The sequence below is a fragment of the Bos grunniens genome, chromosome 14 (genome assembly GCF_055505025.1).
Source record: "Bos grunniens cultivar Pamir isolate PY7600 chromosome 14, Bosgru_T2T1.0, whole genome shotgun sequence".
NCBI lineage: Eukaryota > Metazoa > Chordata > Mammalia > Artiodactyla > Bovidae > Bos > Bos grunniens.
The window spans coordinates 64,285,993-64,305,977 of record NC_141178.1 but is presented as its reverse complement, the minus strand read 5'-3'; the positions used below and the strand labels follow the sequence as shown (position 1 = coordinate 64,305,977).

Sequence of the window (19,985 nt, the reverse complement as noted above, 5' to 3'; positions counted from 1 at the left end):
CACCACATCCTGCGGCACGTGTTGAAAAAGCATTGCTCCCAGGTTACTGACTTTTCTGATTTGACTTGTTCATTATTGTACAAGATACGTGATAAGGAGCAAGAACCTAGTTTTCAAGGCCTAGTCGAGTTCGAAGCAAGTCAACACCTCAGAAGAACGTTGGAAGAAAAAAGAAATCTCTTTTATCCTATAATAACTTCCGCGAAATCTCCCCAAACCGAAATAGTTAAATTGTAAGCTCACTTTCATTTTTTCCTAAACAGTGCCACCTACTGTCCATTTGAAGTCATCAGGAGGCTTTTGACGATGACCAAAGCGAAATAAAGAAAGGGGGAAAAGGAAAGGAGAAAATTAACCCCCAGCCTTGGGTCCTTGGAAGAAAGATGCAAATAGGCCATCACGAAGCAAAAATAAGTATTTTGACTTGTTATCTTCTTAAAAGTCTCTCAAGAAGCAAAAGCCATTTACGCAGCTTCCTTAGACACGGCGTGGGTTTTTTTTTTTTTTTTTTTTTTTTAGCGCGCTATTCTGGAGTTCTCTAGAGGACGATTTTTATTTTGTTATATTTTACTTATAATGCTCGCTGCTGGCGTATTTTAATGTTAGGGGATCAGGTTAAGGAAAAAACACAATTATTTTTCTACTTTTTCGCCTACCCAAGGCGAAACTTCTATGTAAAGGAGTTTTGACACTTGACATCAGCTCAGAAACTTTTGAGTTGGAGAGAAGAAAGGGTTAACCAGTGGGGGACCAGTCACTGATTTTTTAAAGAGTTTCAGCCGGCTTTCGGAGGCTCCAGGTGTACACACACACACACACACACACACACACACACACACACACACACCCCAGCTCTCCCTTCCCAGGGCCGTTACTTAGCCTAAGGGCACCATTTGGTCTTAAAGCAAATTACTTAAACAGAACTGCCAGTGCATCACGAAGTGGGAATCCCTGTAAGTCAGAAGAGTCAGAGATGTCTACGCAGCCTGGCCTCCCTGCTCCTCCGCTGGAGGAAAGGAGGGACTCAGGTGGTGGGCCGCCTGTGTGCACAGCATTGCTCTGCACACGTTTGCAATCAAGTTAATTGAATTCATTGGCGTTTAGAACCGGCCTCTAGCTCAGAGAGAGCTTTGAATGGCCAATTTCTCTCGCCCTCTCCCCCTCCCCGCCTCCCGCCTGCCCGCCCGCGCTCCCAGTTCCCTCCCCTCCGGTTTCCCAGTCCGCACCTCCCTTCTCCACTCCCCTCACCCCTATTCCCTCCTCCGCCCTATTAAAACACCCACCAGCTCACTTGTTAAGACCCCCTTAAGTTGGAGGAGGCAGAAAGGCAACAACCGCGAGGAAGGAGAAGTCAAGACGTCTGGAAAGAATTACCCAGTCCTGGCTTCCAGCAGCCCATTGAACCAGGGACTTGAACCAGCCCCAGCCAAAGACATTCTCCTGATTCTACGCTTCCTGGGTTCTGCTGAGTTTTCACCAGGCTTTTTTTTTTTTTTTCTCTTTAATACAAAAAGAGAGCAGAGACTTTCCGATATTAGGGGAAAGGAACTAGAGCATAAAATAAAATAAAGTTAATTTATTTTCAAAGCACAGATAACATTTTCTTTTAAGAGTTAGAAGATTGAAGTGCAACGGAAATATTAAAAAATACTAGTGATTTTATTTTAAGTGGGGGAGACGTAAACATTTGAGACTCCCCCATCCTTTTTAAATGCTGTTTTTAAATTTTTTATTTTTCTTGGCCGGTCGTCTCAAATTCATCTGATCTCCTATTACCTCAATTTTGGAAACTGCCCGCCACCGACCCTTCAGGACCACACAGACAGGCTGAGGACAACTTTATGACCAAGAGCCGAACAAGGTACGTTACACTGGCGCGATTCGGTGAACAGTGAGGGTCCTCGAATAGGCCAGGGAGGGGGAAGTCATTACCCCACGTTAAGAATTAAACCCAATTTTAAGTCCGTGTTCGACAGAAAAGTTTGAGGTCTGAACATTTCCAGCAGGCTGCAAATCAGGGGATATTTCAGATCCCTGGCAAGCTTAGTAACCTATCCCGGGGCTTGTCCCATTTCTGCGGCGCTCGCCAGAAATCTGCTGCCTTTATGGGAACACAGGTAACCTCTTTGCCTGGGAAAGGCTGCACTTCCCGGGATGTACTTTTCCATTCCACATCTTCCGGAGCTGCCGAGGGGCTCCCGAGCTAGGAAACAAGCATCTCCACTGTGTAAGGAAAATGCATTCCCCACTGCCGCCCCCTTCCCCCTTCCATTCTCATCACCTCTCCCTTTTTTCCCACACTCTGTGTGGGGAGAAAAGCCGTGAACAGCCTAGCGCGTTTTCCTTCTAAGTGGGAAGGAAGCCTGTTTCTTGGAATGCAAAGGGTTAAAGCGATCGCGGGTCCCAGTTCTGGCCCCAGGGAGGGAGGGTCCTTCGTCACCTCCGCGCGGCTACCGGCCTCGCTCGGCCACTCCCCTTTTTTCCCCTGCCCCCCCCCACCTCTTTGCACTCTCTGCACCCCCATTTAAGTGTCAGAGTGGGTCTATCTGGGCTCAGCCCGGCTCCGGAAGCCTCACTACGGCCAGGGGTCCCCGACCCAGGCAGTGGCACTGGGAGACCCGAGCGGGAGGAGAGCGCGCATCCCTTCAGTCGGCCGCCGAGCCCCCGGGGGCAGGGCGTGCATGGGGACCGTGTGTGGCGCGCAGGCAGCTGCGTCGTCCCGAGAGCCAATTCCGACGTGGCATCGGGCACGCTGGCGCCTCTTTCCGCAGCTGCAGCGGGGGGCACGGTCGGGTGGGGTCTTTGGGGGTGCCGTCCCCAGCGCCCAGCCTCGGGCTGGGGCTTGGGGGTCCACTGGGAGCCGGGGGTAAAGATGGGAGGCGAGCCAGAGGCTAGGTTGGGATGGATAATCAACACCTTGGGCGGAATTCGTCAAGCTGGTTCCCGCCCAGCGTGAGCGAGGGCTACAAAATGGGTCCCTGTGAACAGGAGGGCGGATCTGAAAGGAGGGTCTGTGTGAGGGCGAGGACTGGGAGGCGAGAGGCTGTTCCTCTGGCCCAGGATACGCAGCCGAGGGGAAATGGCTCTGAAGGGATAATTAAGTCTGGAAAGAGGGGCTGGGAGCTGAGAGGCGGTGCCTGGAGAGGAGGGTTTACAAGACCCGGGTCCTATTACACAGGCTTAGGTGCCAGCTTCCCGCGGCCACTCCCTCCATCCCCCAAACGGGCCGCGCGAAGTACTTGGGAGTCTCCCAACCCCACGCGCCTCCGGCCCCAGCGAGCTGTTGCAGCCCTGCTCCCAGGAGGTGGGTGTAGGAGCTCTGCCGGCTCCTCCCAGCCGGGTTCCTCACCCTTGGGGATCACTGCTGCCTGGTGTCTCCCGAACAGCTGCCCAGAAAGGCTACACTTCTCCAACCCACGTGGCTGGCCTGGGATTGCCTTTGACGTCACACCCAGGGGGGAGGTGTGACGCAATAGAGCGGGAAGCTCTGATTGGCTACCGAGGGCTTTCCCAACTGGAGGACTGAGTATATATAGACTTTCAACTCGGCCTGAGAGCAAAGCCAAGGAGGTTGGTTGTTGAGCTTTGCTGGGAAAGGGAGGCGACAGATAAGAACAACTTCAATGTCCATTGTAGATTTCAAGGTTCTTTCCGGCAGATTTCTCTTTTCAGTGAAGACATGATAATATACCTTTGAAAGTTTAAGGATTATGATTTTTTTTAAAGATCATTTTAACAAAATATTTTGAGGGTCAGCACACATTCAAACATGCCAATGATGAAAGGCTAAAAGTTAAAATGTATATTTGTGTAGAATTGGGTAGAATAAATAGTTATGCCCATCAAACTATTTGTAGATAACAATTGAAAATGTTATAGAATAGGTTTGAAAAGAACTCCTAAATTCTAAACTTTTTCCTTTCATTCCAATATGCACAGGTTGAATCATTCATTAAACTGGTTTTCACTGCATTTTTCCAAAGGCTGAATTAAATAAGATTATTCTGACAACTGAAAAACTGTTTTTAAAATGCCTACTATATTCCAGCGGAGGTTTTCCAAATACTTTGGCTATTCTTTTAAATTTTCAATAGTTTGACCCTCTACAAATTTTAGTATATATATTATGTTGTGAATGAATTAAGCAATATTGGGACTAATGATTCAAAATTCTAAGACATTTATGGATTATAGCATTATAATGAAGATATAATTTCTCCTCTTTTCTTTTTATCTATATAAAACATGAGCTGGGTGAACAGAAAAACTTCTTGTAGAAGTGTGACAAATGTACATTACCGGAGTTACTTGTACACTGTGCCTAGAACTGGATCCTTTGTTTTCAGAGAAAGCTATGGCAACTATAAGAAGAATTCAAGGTCTTAAATCAATGACTAGTACCAAATCTGAATGCCACTCTCCTCCAAACAAAGATGGTGTTTAGTCACCTACCTTCTTGGAAAATAAGAATTGTGCAACAAATGGGTAACAGACTTACTAGAAAGTAAGTCATATTAAAACTAATCATTATTGTAAAGTCTGTAGAATAGTCCCACAATATTGAATTTCAAAATTTTTTTTCACACATGGATTCCTTACCAACTGAGATTGTTTTAAGAAATATTTCCTGAATTGTTAAATTCATACCTTCCACTGATGCATTTATTTTCTATGAGGAAAGGCCTTATTTATGGATCACTGGGAGAGACCATTTAGCAAAGTTTTATTACATAGTTGTATTTTTAATCTAAGAACAAGTAGCGTATTATTAACTTCTTGGCTTTTATATAATGTGGGAGCTATAAGTTAATGTAATTGGAGAATAGAGCATAAGCCCCACAGTTCTTTTACAGGTTCTGTTTTTACCCATGCTCATCCAGGCTGTGTTCCACTAACAGGCTGTAAGGACAGAGCCTGTGGCAGCTTGTATAACACTGAATGGGGAGGACAGGTCCCTGCAGAAAAATCAGTTTCATCACCCCAACTTGGTTTTAATCCTTTCCTCTGCATAGACTATGTATTATCCCACTGCATATATCTTAAATTCAGCAATATTTTGAATGTTATCTATGTGGAGTTCATAATATAGTGCTGTGTTCACAACCTAGAAAAATGTCATTGAGTCAAAGTAAATATAACTTCACACTCTTAAATTTTTCTTTAATTTAAACGTAAAATATTTAAATATGAATGTCTCTTACAAGCATACAACTGTATTGCAATTTATTTTAAAAATGAACAAGATGTAGTACACATCTAAATGGAATGCATCATAGGAAAAGCATAGTCAAAGAAGTGTTTAAATAACCATAGTGTAAGGTAGAATGCAGTCTGGCCCATAAAGAAGTAAAATAATAGCTAGTATTTATCACCTGTTTAATACATATCAGGCATCGAGGTAGATACTTGATATGAATTGTATCTAGTGCCCTGCCATGCCTCCCAACAAGAAAACTCTATGGGAAAAAAACTTTGCCTTAGAAAAGTAAAGCAACCCACTCAAAATCACAGGGTTACTAAAGAGAGTGAATGGAATTTAATCCAAGATTTCTTGAATATAACACACTTGAGCTAGACTATGCTACAGTTGGACTAGTAAAGTTTTATGAGGGTTCAAACTGAGGAGAAATCACATCTGATCGAGAGACATCAGGAAAGATTTCATGTAAAGATTTGACACTGGTATATATGGCCGCATACGGAGTGAGGATTTCATGCCAGATCTTTCTGTAATTTCCCCCCTTTGCTGCAGTGAACTTTAGGATGAAGCTTAGGATGGTGAAGTTTGGGAACAAATAGACAATTGGGAGAATGGGCATCTTAGGAAGCCATTGATCAACATGGTACAAAAAAAGAGAAATCTGAAATCTAAAGTTCTGGATCCAGAGACATCTCAGATGACAAGGTCTTTGAAAGGTGTTTTGCTAAACCCCTGCAGAATTAGCTCCAGGGTCTCTGCTAGAAGAAGTGCAGTGGTACTGGAAAAGACAAAGGTCAACTTCAAAACCAGAGAGGAAGAGGAGGTCAGAAGGGGAGAAGGAAGGGGTGGGTCATGTGTCTAATGTGAAGACTCCTGGGAGGCGTCATCTGGGTACTTCTCTTAGGATTTCGGGCTGAGGACAGTGGCAGGGGCAATACACCTGAGGGATGTGTATCTGTCCAAATGAGGTACTGAAAGTTTTCTTAGACTTTAACCTAATGATTACCAAACTTTGTTGCAATTAGAGTTACTTAAGGAGATTTAAAAACTCCTGACAGGCTTGTAGCACCCCATGCCAATTCACTCAGAATGTTGCAGGAGCCACACTTCTGTAATTTTTACAGATTCCCTGGGAATTGGATATACATCAATATTTGCCAACCACTGCTTTTTAGCCTTTTGTTGACCATCCTTTCTAATCCACCATTTGCAGCCAAATGGCCAAAAGCAGAATATGTCTTGTTACAAAGAAATACACTTCCAGATGTCTTGCTAGTGTCACCTACCTAAGTTAGTATTTCTAACTCTAATCATTCTACATATGACTTGATCTATTTCTTCCTCCTCCCACACATTAGTTTAAGAGGAAGGAAACCTGTGTTCTAAAATCTTTTCTGCTATTAGATGTGACCTCGAGTCATGCATTCACTAACCATATTAGAAAATATATCTCCTCTTGTCCTTTGTGCTTCTGCGTGTTTAACTATCAGCTATAAGTGAAGGGACATTGACCTGGTCTGTCTGTATTAGATTTTGGACTATAATGATTCATCCTTTGTGTCAGTCCCTGAGGTCAGTCTATTTCCCTCAGTAAAGCTGGTTCTAAATGTGCCATATAATCCTTTGTATTGAGATCCTAAGCAAAACTCGATTCCTTGTAGAAATAGAAAGTGCAAGTCACTTTATAACTTGAGTTATGTTCTTTTATGTTAAGATACTAACACCGTTAATATTCCATTGACTCTATAATAAATATACATATTCATTACCAGTAATCCTGCAAAAAGTTGTCATTCCCATTTTGCAGATGAGGAAATGAAGCTCAGAAAGTAGAGACCAAAAGGGATTTACACTTAATAGTCATCCTTGTTCAGGTGACTATGTTGAGACTACCTACAGTGCAACCTATATCCATCCTTCTAGACACTCAGCTGTGGGCAGCTGTGGGTTAAAATCATTAAAATGAATAAAGTTATCTATACCACTAAACATTTTTAAGTTCCAAGGTATCAGTTGTCCAAGGACACATGGCTCATTCATAGAACCCTCAAGTGGGTTGTTGAAAAGCTAATATTGAGGCAGAGGGAGCTGGGACTTGAATCCATTTCTTCCCTGTCCTGCTATCCTTTCCACTATGTCAAAATTATCCCTGTTAACTAACAAACAACAACTTAAAGGGACAGAGAGTCAGGCTGAGTAGGTAATTACTAGTAGGGTAGTAACCCACAGAGAGCTAACAGCACTGAGCTCTAACTTGATAGTTTCCTTTCAGGTATTGAAATGAGATCCATCTTTTAATCTCATTATTAGGTGAAGTCACTATGATTAGCTCCATTTTAAAGATGAAGAAGTGTTTCCCAGCTGGCGCTGTGGTAAAGAACTCACCTGCCAATGCAGGAGATGTAAGACGTGGATTCCATCCCTGTGTTGGGAAGATGCCCTGGACAAGCAGATGGCAACCCACTCCAGTATTCTTACCTGGAAATTCCTATGCACAGAGGAACCTGACAGGCTATAGTCCATAGGCTGCAAAGAGTGAGACACAACTGAAGCGACTTAGTATAGATGAAGACAGTGAAGATAAGTATTATGTAACTTGTTCAAGGCTACCCAACCTTTAAAAGAAACCACTGAAAGATAGTTGGGAGTCTATTCCAACTCAGTGTGGTTCCAGAGGCCAATATATATGGGTGTGCACATATACTCATTCACAATCATTAGCATCAAGACACAAAGCAGTGTGTAGGTTAATGGACAGTAAATATTGTAAGACTACTTACAAGAGAGGTTAAGTGGAAAACTACTTAGAGTTCAAATGGAAAAAAGATGACCTCATTATCCCTTATACCTCAAACTTGACCCCCGAATTCATCAGCTTACTCAGACTGCAATTTACAACTTCAGGATCATTTGCCTTTTCTAACTTTTTTATCCAAAGGTCTTCTAGAGCTGGTTGGATACTTCTCCCCCGCAACTCCATCCATTACCTTTAAATTGCCGGGCAAGAAATTACAGAACTGGTTTTAAAAGAGTGAAAAATCTGCTGGATGAAGGATACCCTTGAGGGCTCAGCATATTCACTGCCTCTGCAGCAAAGACAGAGTAAGGCCCTGTGCTCTGTCAGGCTACACTGACTACTTGAGTCTAAATGAATATTCACTTATTTAAAATGTATTTATTGAGTGCATACCCTGTTTTATGGGCTTCTAAGAGCTTTCCTGGTAGTTCAGACAGTAAAGAATCAGCCTGTAATTCAGGAGACTTGAATGGGTTGGAAAGATCCCTTGGTGAAGGGAATGGCAACCCACTCCAGTATTCTTGCCTGGAGAATTCTATGGACAGAGGAATCTGGCAGACTACAGTTCATGGGGTCACAAGGAGTCAGACACGACTGAGCAACTAACACACTCGACACAGGTGCTACAGTGGTTAAAGACTCTGCTTATCAATGCAGGAGCCCTGAGACTTGGGTTCCATCCCTGGGTCAGGGAGATCCCCTGGAGAAGGAAATGGCATCCCACTGCAGTATCCCGCTGCAAGAATCCCAGGCATTCTTGCCTGGGAAATCCCATGGACGGGGGAGCTTGGTAGGCTACAGCCCATGGGATTTCAGAGTCAGCCACGACTTAGCAACTAAATCACAACCACCCTGTTGTATAGCACAGGCATATACAGTTAATTGAGATACACAAGTCCCTATAGTCAGGAGTGTTCTTAGTGTAGCATAGAAAATTAGGCAGAGTTGGGAGCAGGGGTTAGGTGAGATAAATTGGGAGATTGGGATTGACATGTGCACTATTGATACTATATATAAAATAGATAACTAACGAGAGCCTACAGTATAGCACAGCGAATTTCACTCAGTGCTCTGTGGTGACCTAAATGGGAAGGAAATCCCCCAGAGACGGGATATACAGATATGTGTAGCTGACTCACTTTGCTGTACAGTAGAAGCCAATACAGCATTGTAAAACAACAATACTCCAATAAACATTAATTAAAAAAATAGAAAATCATGCAGGGTCAAAGGAGATAGTGACAGGCAGTGAAGAGATGTCAGGGAGGAGGAGTTACTTTATCTTCATTTATTTTTAATATTTCCTTTTATTTTTTCCTTTTTGTTTGTTGGAGTAGAGTTGATTTACTGGGGAAGTTACTTTAGAAGGAGCGGTAAGCTAGGACCTCTCAGAAGAGGTGTCACTTGGCCTAATGTCCACAGCCTTTCCCAAATGCTGACTCGACCCATTAAGAGTTCACTTTAGCTTCTCCCTGATCCAAAATGGAAGCCCCCATAATGAAGGCTGTGGGAACTTAGTTCTCACCACTGCACTAGGGCAATGAGAGCAGCTGTTATTCTCTCTCATCCACTGTTTGCTCTCTGGTTAATAGAGGAAAGTCAAAGGGAAGGAATGGTACCCAGTGCAGCCCAGCGACCTACAGAGTCCCACTTGGGGTCTATGAGCAAACAGCAAGGCTTATATCTGCTCTACGATGGGACCTATGGCACTGTCTCCCCTTGAGTTTCTAAGTAGCACTAAGTACACACTGTGGCTATAGATGGACTTTCCTGGGGGCTCAGTGGTAAAGAATCTACCTGCAATGCAGGAGCCGCAGGAGACTCAGATTCTATCCCTGGATGGGAAGATCCCTTAGAGGAGGAAATGGCAATCTATCCCAGTATTCTTGCCTGGAGATTCCCATAGACAGAGGAGTCTGGTGGGCTACAGTCCATGAGGTCGCAAATAGTCAGATATGACTAAAGTGACTTAGCACGCACCCATAGCTGTATATACTTGTGTGTCGCAATCAACTGTGTATTCCTGTATCCAAAAAACAGGTTTAGCACGAAGTAGGTATTCAATAAATACATTTTAAACAAGTGAAAAATCCGTTTAGACTCAAGTAATCAGTGCAGACTGGCAGAGCCTAGGGCCTTCTTCTGTCTTTGCCTTTGTTAGAGTAAAACAGGATTTTGACTGTTAGCATTAAGAACAGCACTGCTGTTGCCTAAATGGAACCACCAGCCAATTCCCTTTGGCACCACATCTTTCCAGGTTCCTTTGGTTGTAGCCATGTAGGAAAACACATGAGCCTAGAAATCTCTGGGAATTGGCTGTTGTTTCTGTTCCTGAGTGCATATCAATACTCATTTTTCTATTACAGCTGGAAAACAGTTTTCAAGTTCTTTTTTAATCTTTCCTTACACAACACGCATATTAACCAGAAACAAAAGAACACCACCTAATTTTTCATGAAAGTTCAAATCTATTCAGCCAATATTCACTGAAATTAGTCTAATCACCTGGCATTTATGCCACTGTGTGAATTGGGCAAGTTTTGTGATTTGGGGCAAGTTACTTAAATATTCAGTCTTGGCTGCCTCATCATATGTATGTGTGATTTGTAACATGAGATTAACAGAATTTTATATTTACTCTTAAAATTAAGTAGAATTGTTCCCTATTCAAGAAAACAAAACTTGACTCTATGCCTGGAGCTTAGAAATGATGAATTAAAAATCATTGACATTATAATGATGCTAATGATATTTATGAATAAAGTTATATCTATCATTCAAATATTTTCTGAATACCAACTGTAAGTCCAACAATATTTTATGTCCTTGGGGGACATTAGTGAAGATAATTATATATATATATATATATATATATGGCTATATATATGGCTCAGATGGTAAAGAATCCATCTGCAATGCAGGAGACCTGGGTTTGATCCTTGGGTCAGGAAGATCACTTGGAGATAGAAATGCAACCCACTGCAGTATTCTTGTCTGGAGAATGCTATGGATAGAGAAACCTGGTGGGCTGCAGTCCATGGGGTCACAAAAGAGTCAGACACGACTGAGTGACAGATAACTAACACATACAGATACACATTATATATATATATGCGCACATATAATCTGTTGACTTGGAGTGTACGTTATGGTGCACCAAACTGTTTTTTAACATTTGGTTTGGCCTAGAATTCTGTGCAGCAACTTAAAAATCAATAAAGTCTAATAATGGGCAAAACCAAGTTTTATATTTTCAATATCTTGGGGAGGGAGATTTCTAAGTCTTTGTATCCGCAAATGATCTAGGATGAAACTAACCATATTTTCCAATTTAGCAATAAACTATGTGTCTGACAAGGAGGGTTTGCTTATGAAACAGAGTGTTTGAATTGGAGATTGTCTCAGAAAGTCTCACACATATGGTGCCCATATCTCTGAAATTATAAAGAAACACATCCTGTGTGTCAGTTCCTGAGATCAATCTATTCCCTCAGTGCAGCTGGCTCTAAGTATGCCTTTTAACCCTTTGGGCTGCGCCGAGATGCTGCTTATGTCACACTAGGCAGCAACCCAGACTTCCCAGAAATAGATTCTACTGCTGCAGTTTACTAGCAGCTTTTCCCAGGCTGCAGAAGGACATTCTGTGGACTCCTATGATGTAAGAGGGTGTTCCCACTTCAGCAGCGGCCAGCAGATGCTATGTGAACACGCTCTGTGTCTACATGTGCTGATAAAAGCAAGGAAAATGTGAATAATGGAAAAGAATGGCAGGCAGTTCTTTTGCTGGCTGTGGTGATTTGAAACACAAGCAGAACACACTTCTGAGCTTCTCCCAGGCAGAGTGTTTTAGTCCCCTTGAAATTTTTCACTCTTGTGAGAATGACTCATGTCTTGGAAAAGACAAATTCCTAGTCTGGTGCTCCAGCACCTTCGGCATTGGTTAATGTACACTTTGGGAGTTTTCAGCATCTGGCCAGTGGTTTCAATTAACAGGGGATGCTGTGCTCTGAAAACTCAGCATTTCCCCATTGCCCAGCAGCTTGCACCTTCCATCTGTGTCGTGATTACCTTTATCAGGCTCACATGTTACATATTATGGTGTCCTATATAAGTGCTAAAAGTGGAATGCACATTTGGTTTTTTGTTTTATTTCTAGCTTCCATGTTAGCTGATATTTTAAATTGTAACACTTTGATTTTGTTCCTGATTGTTGTCCTGTGAAGGGTCCTTGACAAGTTTCATCTCCAGTTTAGCAAAGGAAAATAATGTCTGCAAGCTCAAACCCTGGTCTCCAGCCTGCTTTGCATTGCTTGAATTGTAATGAGATAGAGACACTAAAACCAATATTTGTAACAGGCACACAAACACAAACTCAGAAATTATTTCTTGTTAATGTGAGTCCAAGGCAGTTATTCCTGATTGATGGTATTAGTGACTGATTTCCTTCCATGTGGCAGTTCAAGGACCAAGCTCCTTCTATCCTTGGGCTTTGCATTCTCCAAGGACCTGTTAATATGTACATCAAGATTGTGGAGGGAAAAAGAGATATTACAGCATGCCCCCTCTATCCCTTAAAAGCCCTACTGGAAATGGCACATTTCAGAATTCCAGAGACTGGAATGCCATGGCCACATCAAGCAGTCTGCTCAGGAGTGGAAATACAGTTGGTGAGCAGTCACAGTAAGTTACCCTAAAGCATAATGCACTCAGGACCACCTCAGTGATGACCACAAGGCCTAGAATGTAAATGGTGTCACTTAGAGTTGAGTGATGTGATGGCCACACAACTAGTAACAACCAAGATGTTAACAGATTTTATGTCAACACTCAATTTTAAGTCTTAATGTGGAATAGGAAAATATAAATAATATATCCAGGAAGAGATTTTGCAGAGATAATTACTTAACCCAAGGTACTTTTGAAATAAATTTACTTAACTTTTCAAAAACTAGCTGAACTAAAGGGAAAGGTTAAATATTAATTATATGCAAATATGACAAAACCCCTGAAGTTGGTGTAAATGATTGAAGGTCATACAAATTATGTCCCTCGTTAGAGTTCATTATTGGAAGGGGAGGAATAAAGAAAGACTTCAGGGGGAAACCTATGATATTGTGATTAATTCTAATAAATATAGACTTGGTCTTTGGCATGAGGCTCGTAAGATGCTTAGCATTTCCTACAGATTTAGAGATGTCTTTTGTTAGGTTCATGAGGTGACTTTTGGAATAACTTCCATTTTCTTGCCCAGATAAGTGGGGAGGGGAGACACACTAGAGATGGAGTTTAATTGCCAGTGGTCAATGGTAATAATTAATCATTCTATGTAATGAATTCTCCATAAAAACCAGAAAGAAGAGGGTTCAGCAAGCTAATGGATTAACAGACATGTGGCAATTTGGGGAGAGTGATGCATGGAACTTGCCGCATACCTTGCCCTCTGCATCTCTTCCATCTGCCCATTCCTAAATTACATCTTTTTTATATTAAACCAGTAATCTGATGTGTAAACAGGTTTCCTGATTCTGTGAGTCCTTCTAGCAAATTAATTGAACTCAGGAGGGGAGCTTATGATCCTATGAGTTTTAACCAGTTTATCATAATTGCAGGTAACAACTTGGGCTTGCAACTGACATCTGAGTGTTGGTCTGTGAGGGGCCAGTCTCGTAGGATGGAACCTGTGGAATCTGATACTGCAGGCATATGATGGCAACATTGATTTAATTGTTGGACACCCAGCAGGTGTCCAGAGAATTGTTTGTGGCATGTATAGGAATAGGATCCAGGAAATAAGACCAAGCACCTCGTCTGTGGTCATAATTGGAGATGCTTTGAGGAATACAATATATATGATCCTCTTGTACTCACATTCAAAATATTTCAGGAGATTCATAAACTGGGGAGGAGTACAAAACTGGATATTATTAAGAACTGAAATGTGTTTTTAAAGTCTAAGTTGTTAAAGTTCTTCAGACAACAGAAAATGTACCTGTTGAATTAAGCATGATGCTATTCTTTAATTATATAATTTATTTCTGCAAACATTTATTGTGTCCTTGCTGTGTTTCAGTAAAGTTCCTGATTACCAGGTTCTAACTGGCTGGTGTGGATGATGGATGAAGGAGACAATCATATAAACGAAGGACTATAATTTGGAATTTCAGGAGCTTTCTGTGTAGGATATCCATGCATAAGGAAGTTTTAATGGCAACAGAGACTTGGGAAATAATCCAGTCTAACTGCCTATATTTTACAGATTTAAATTTTTTAAAATTTTATTCTTTATATTTATTTATTTGGCTATGCTGGGTCTTAGTTGTGGAGTGTGGGATCTTTGATTTTAGTTGCAGCATTTAGTACCCCCACCAGGGATCAAACCCTGCCCCGTTGCATTGGGAGTGCAGAGTCTCAGCCAATGGACCAGCAGGGAAATCCCTAACAGAGTTTTCAAGACTGAAGCCCAGAGGGGAAAAATGACTGGCTCAAAGTCACGCAAATTGATGGAAGAGCTAGAATGGTAGAATCCATGTATTTTTATGTTCAACCTCAGCTAGCTGCATGGGAAAGATGTGAGTTGAGGGATTTGCATCAGAGCTGAGATAAAATGATACATAAGAAGTTGAGCAAGGCCTATGAATTTTGAACTTTCACTGGTCAGTATTATGAGTGAAGGAATATGATGGTGCAAGAGTGCCTTGCTCACTAAAAAAAATTAGGTGTTATGCTTAGCTATGACCACACACACAGAGTACATCCTTAGGTAAATGATCTAATGTACTAAAAATGATGCATCTATATATTTGTTTCATACATTATAGTTTTCAATGGTACAATGCACTACCATCTCATGATGTTTGAAAGAATTCTCTGAGGTGTGCCAAAAGGACATTCTTTTTTTTTTTTTTTTCTTAAACACTTATTTTTCCAGATCATTTATTTGGCTGTATCGAGTTTTAGTTGTGGTATGTGGGATCAATTCCCCGACCAGGGATCGAACCTGGGTGCCTTGCATTGGGAGTGCAGAGCCTTAGCCACTGGACCACGAGGGAAGTCCCCCAAAGGACATTCTTATCTCTCTTTTGCCAATGAGATGCCAAACTGAGATGCAGAAAGTCACTGAACTAGTTAAGTGAGAAACTCAGGGTTAGAACACTTGGAACCAGTGTGCTCCCTGTGGTACTCTGTATATAAAGAAGTGTGGGACAAGAGTGGTTAACCAAGTGTATCATGTGGTTATTTTTACAGATGCATTGTGAGAGATTTCTATGTATCCTGAGAATAATTGGAACCACACTTTTTGGAGTCTCTCTCCTCCTTGGAATCACAGCTGCTTATATTGTTGGCTACCAATTTATCCAAACAGATAATTACTATTTCTCTTTTGGACTGTATGGTGCCTTTTTAGCATCACACCTCATCATCCAAAGCCTGTTTGCCTTTTTGGAGCACCGGAAAATGAAAAAATCTCTAGAAACCCCCATTAAGTTGAACAAAACTGTTGCTCTTTGCATTGCTGCATATCAAGAAGATCCAGACTATTTGCGGAAATGTTTGCAATCTGTGAAAAGGCTAACCTACCCCGGAATTAAAGTTGTCATGGTCATAGATGGAAACTCGGAAGATGACCTTTACATGATGGACATCTTCAGTGAAGTCATGGGCAGGGACAAGTCAGCCACTTATATCTGGAAGAACAACTACCACGTGAAGGGTCCTGGAGAGACGGATGAGTCGCACAAAGAAAGCTCACAGCATGTCACCCAGTTGGTCTTGTCCAATAAGAGTATTTGCATCATGCAAAAATGGGGTGGAAAAAGAGAAGTCATGTACACAGCCTTCAGAGCACTGGGGCGAAGTGTGGATTATGTACAGGTAGGTCTCCACATCTGCCAGGACAAACATACATTTAAATAAAGCATCTTTTGTATCTCTCCAGTCGTATGCTATAGCCCATGCTTGTCCCTTCTGGACAAGTACTTCTTTCAGTTCATCTGAAAATAGCATGACTGTTGAAAGCACATTCTGAAAGAGAGAAAAAAAAATTCTTGTGAAAACGGTTAAAACTATCTATGAAAATGCTTACTTCATGCAATGTGATTGGTTGGAAGTGAAGATTATTTTGAACAGGAGACCCTTCCTTCTCTTCCTCTCCCTTTCCTTCTCTTCCCCCTTGGTTCTGCCAAATCAATTCCAACATCATTTTCCACACTCTTAAACTCTGCAGCGATGTAAGAAAATAGTGTGTGCCCCAGCAGAAGGAGCTGGAGAAAATCTGCAGGACCAAAGGAAGGCTATAAAATATTTTTCACAGAAGCTAGGCAAAATGGGGGCAATGAAAATTTTAATTGGAAAGTATAGAAATTCAAAAGTAAGACACCAAGAAAAAGAAAAGAAAAGGGGAAAAGGAAAACAAAAACAAGACAAAAAAAAAAATCCAGTCTTCTCAGAACAAAATCTAAGTCATGTTTATTTCACTCTCCAAACAGCATTACCTCACTCCTTGCAACTTGACCTTTGAAAGCATTTGTGATGGTGTTTGCTTGCATGAAAATTAGACAGGCTCTGTCTCTTCATTAATTTCCTAACTGCTAACTCTAGGGTTTTTTCTCTTCTAGTTCTCACCGAAGCTTGCTTCTTTAGAACATTAGTAGGGCTCCTGTGAGTTTTCTGGTTGTAATTTTCTGCAGATATTTAAGTTAGACTTTGTTCACAATGATACTGAGAAAGGAGAAATTCTCTGACTTCAGATATATATTCGACACTCTTCCTCTTCTCTTAAACATGAAACCCTTGTTTTTGGAAGATCCATCATATATTTTAGGGCAATTTATTAACACAGAGTAATGCCCATTGGGTCTCTGAGTAATGGGTCGGGAATGAGCACTAGACTGAGATTCTAGTCCCAGTTATTAGTAGCTGGTTGACCTTGAGCAGGACCACCTCCCAAATCTTGGTTACCTGGTTAGAAGATACCAATCTCTCAAGGGATTTCAGATAAGTATTTCAAATTATGAATCTAAAGGGGCTTAGCCAAAGTTGGCTGATAATGGCATTGTTCATACTATTAAAGCATTTGCTGTTAATCATATAAGAAATAATACTCTATTAACAGCAAATGCTTTAATAATATTATGGTCATTATGCAAATATAGTAATTTCAATTGCTAATTAACATGTCAGTTGTTAATTTCACTAATAGTTGAATAATTTGAAACATTTCTTCAGTTTATACCATCTGTGTAAATCTCTCTTCTAGGGAGTTGATTTCAACCCCCAAGTGTCTCCTATTTTCTAAAACTTTTGCAAATAAGGCTGATTTAGTTAACTCGAGACATTTTACATACATCACCAGATGAGAGGATAAGATAAAACTTTTATAAAGGATGGCTAGGGACCTTACAGAAGATTTGAAGAATGAAGCTCTGGCCCTAAAATGAGAAAACATCTGTTTTGATGTTTTGCCTTTAATTCTAGTTAAAACAATTTACGTTTGTCCTTTCTAATCAACACGTCATTGTGTAGTTTTTCTTCTTCTTTTTTTAACCTGCTTCTCCCAAAGCCCCTTCTCCCATCATTTTGTTTGGAATTTTGTTTGTATCCTTGGCAACTTGACTTGGGCCTGTCCAGGAAAAAATAATACAAAATTTAAAATGTTAGAATAGACTTTTTGCTGGTGCCCTAATCAGGCTTGAGAACTTTCCTTCCTTCAGCATGATGTGTCCAGATAGACTGACCCTAGCAACAGCTGTTAACTGGACCCTGAATCCTCCTGAGCCTTAGGGTCCATTCAGAGCACTCAAAGGAGGGTAAAAAATCTTTTGGAATTCTGAAACCAGTAAACTCTATCCTGCCATGCTTCCTTCATCAGATCCCTTGCTATTTTAACCATTCGTGCCCTATAAAAACAGAAATTATGTGAAATTCACTCTAATATAGTATTCTCATCCTTTCTTCTGACTGACCCAGGGTCCAAGAATTGCAGAGCAGAAGCCCCAGGAAGACCAAGGGGGAAAGGAGTCGAGGTTTTTGGCTCCTGAGCATTCCAAGTACTTGGATGTGGAGTTCAAGTTGGTTAGGAATGGAAGGAAGCAACGTTCAGGTGCTAATACACAAGAGAGAATGGGGACTAGGGGAAGAAATTGACCATCTGCTCATACTTGCTAACCTGGCTGGAGAACACTGCTTAAGTGTGCAGAGAGATGGCCAAAATGATTGGCTTCCAGTTGCAGCTGGATCCTCAGCACTCATCAGCACTCTTTGCACTTGATCTTGAATAGATGTCTTGCTTATTCCTCTCGTGTCTGTTGTTTCATATCTTTGTCACTCTCCCAGGGCCTTACCCAAACTCCTCCCTGCTTAACTACAAACAGATGATTTTGCCTCCTACAAAAGAGAACAGCAAAAGCATGGGCTCTGAAGGCTGTCAAGACCTGACTGTCTTCTGCTTACAATTTCAAGGGTCCCCAGCCTCACCCCCTATCTCAAGGTTAACCTTTCTACCCATACTTCTGAGCTTTGTGGGTTGGCTCCCTCTTTCAGAACAAGGCTTTATTAGTTATCACCTCTTTATATCTCAAATAATAAGTGCCAACATGGAATTTTTAGGGAAGCTGTAGTCTAAGACAAGCCCAGTGTGGTAGGAAATTCATCTGTGATGCTAGTGGCTGCTTCCAGAGATGAGAAGATAGACAAGCAGCAGAAGAAAAATAACAGAAAATAATGTATAGGGAATGAGAAAAAAGGAGAATAAGGAAGATTTTCTTAATTTTCAATCAATGTATTTTCTGGAAAAACTTTCAAAGATGTAGAAAAGTGCAAAGAGCAAAACTAAAATCATCTCTGCAACAGAGATGGGAGAGAGAAATTAGGAATTTGGGATGAACAGATAACCTACTATATATAAAAGATAATAAAGACTACTGTATAGCATAGGGAACTATATTCAACATGTTATAATAATCTATAATGGAAAAGAATCTGGAAAGAATACATAGGTATATATTTATAACTGAATCACTTTGTGGTACACCTGAAACATTGTAAATAAGTTATATCCGTAAATGATAAAGAAAAATAATCTGAAACAAATATCTGACCCATGTATAGATTATCAAATTTAATATTTTTCAGCATATACTTTTCTGTTTTTCCTTATTTTAAAAACAATTTTGAGATTATATCACACTTGCCTTTTGTATTTACTGAAAAAATCAGAACACTTGTAAAGTATCTTTTGACATCTAGATTTGATAATCATCTCTCTCTTCACTGAATATGGATACTATCACATAAGTAGCTACCAGTTTATGTGACAAAGGAAAGAAAAAAAAAACAGTATCATCTGATGTCTCTATTAAAAATTTCCCAGATTAAAAATATACAATAAGTATGAGCATTTTCCCAAAGGGAAGATTATAGGAAGCAATTTTATTATTAATTTAATCTGGCAATACCCTTGCTATCCAACATTCTTTTGTGAAGAATAGGAAGATTAAATCATTCCTGATAGTAGAGTTGACCCTAATTGTTCATGGATTTGGTGTTTGCAAATTAGCCTAATGAATAAAAATGTATTTATTACCCCAAGATCAATAGTTGCAGTGCTTTTGTGATTGTTTACAGACATACTCAAAGGGGCAAAAAAAAACCGAGTCACCTGATGTAAATATTTCCAACTGAGGTCAAACAAGATTATGCTTAGCCTTTTTGTTTCAACTTTTATACTGTAAACAGGCAATGTCCTTAGTCTATTTAATAACATGCTTTTCACATTCTGTGCTTTTTGTTGGTGATGTAGCTATTTCAATGGTCCTGAAGTGAAGTGCCATCTAGTGTTCTGAACAAAGGCTGTTAACCGGAATGTCCTGGCAGGCCAGTGGTTAGGACTCCTCATTTTCACCACCAAGTTCGCAAGTTCAGTCTCTGGTCAGGAAACTAAGACTGCGAACTGAGTTACAGTGCTGCTGGACATGAGTTCAATGGGAACAA

The 19,985-nt window shown here is 40.9% G+C and overlaps 1 protein-coding gene across 2 annotated transcripts in view; it reads left to right on the top strand.

Annotated features, from left to right (window-relative positions):
- Window positions 1–498: 498 nt before the first annotated feature.
- The window catches only part of HAS2 (hyaluronan synthase 2), a 32,946-nt gene continuing 13,459 nt past the window's right edge, over window positions 499–19,985 (top strand). The window contains exons 1-2 of one of the 2 annotated variants that reach the window (XM_086335483.1): window positions 499–1,861; window positions 15,243–15,869. In XM_086335483.1, coding sequence (XP_086191609.1) covers window positions 15,243–15,869 — 627 coding nt within the window. In that variant the 5' untranslated portion in view covers window positions 499–1,861. The remainder of the gene's footprint in view (window positions 1,862–15,242; window positions 15,870–19,985) is intronic. The other variant, XM_086335484.1, reaches the window with a different exon arrangement.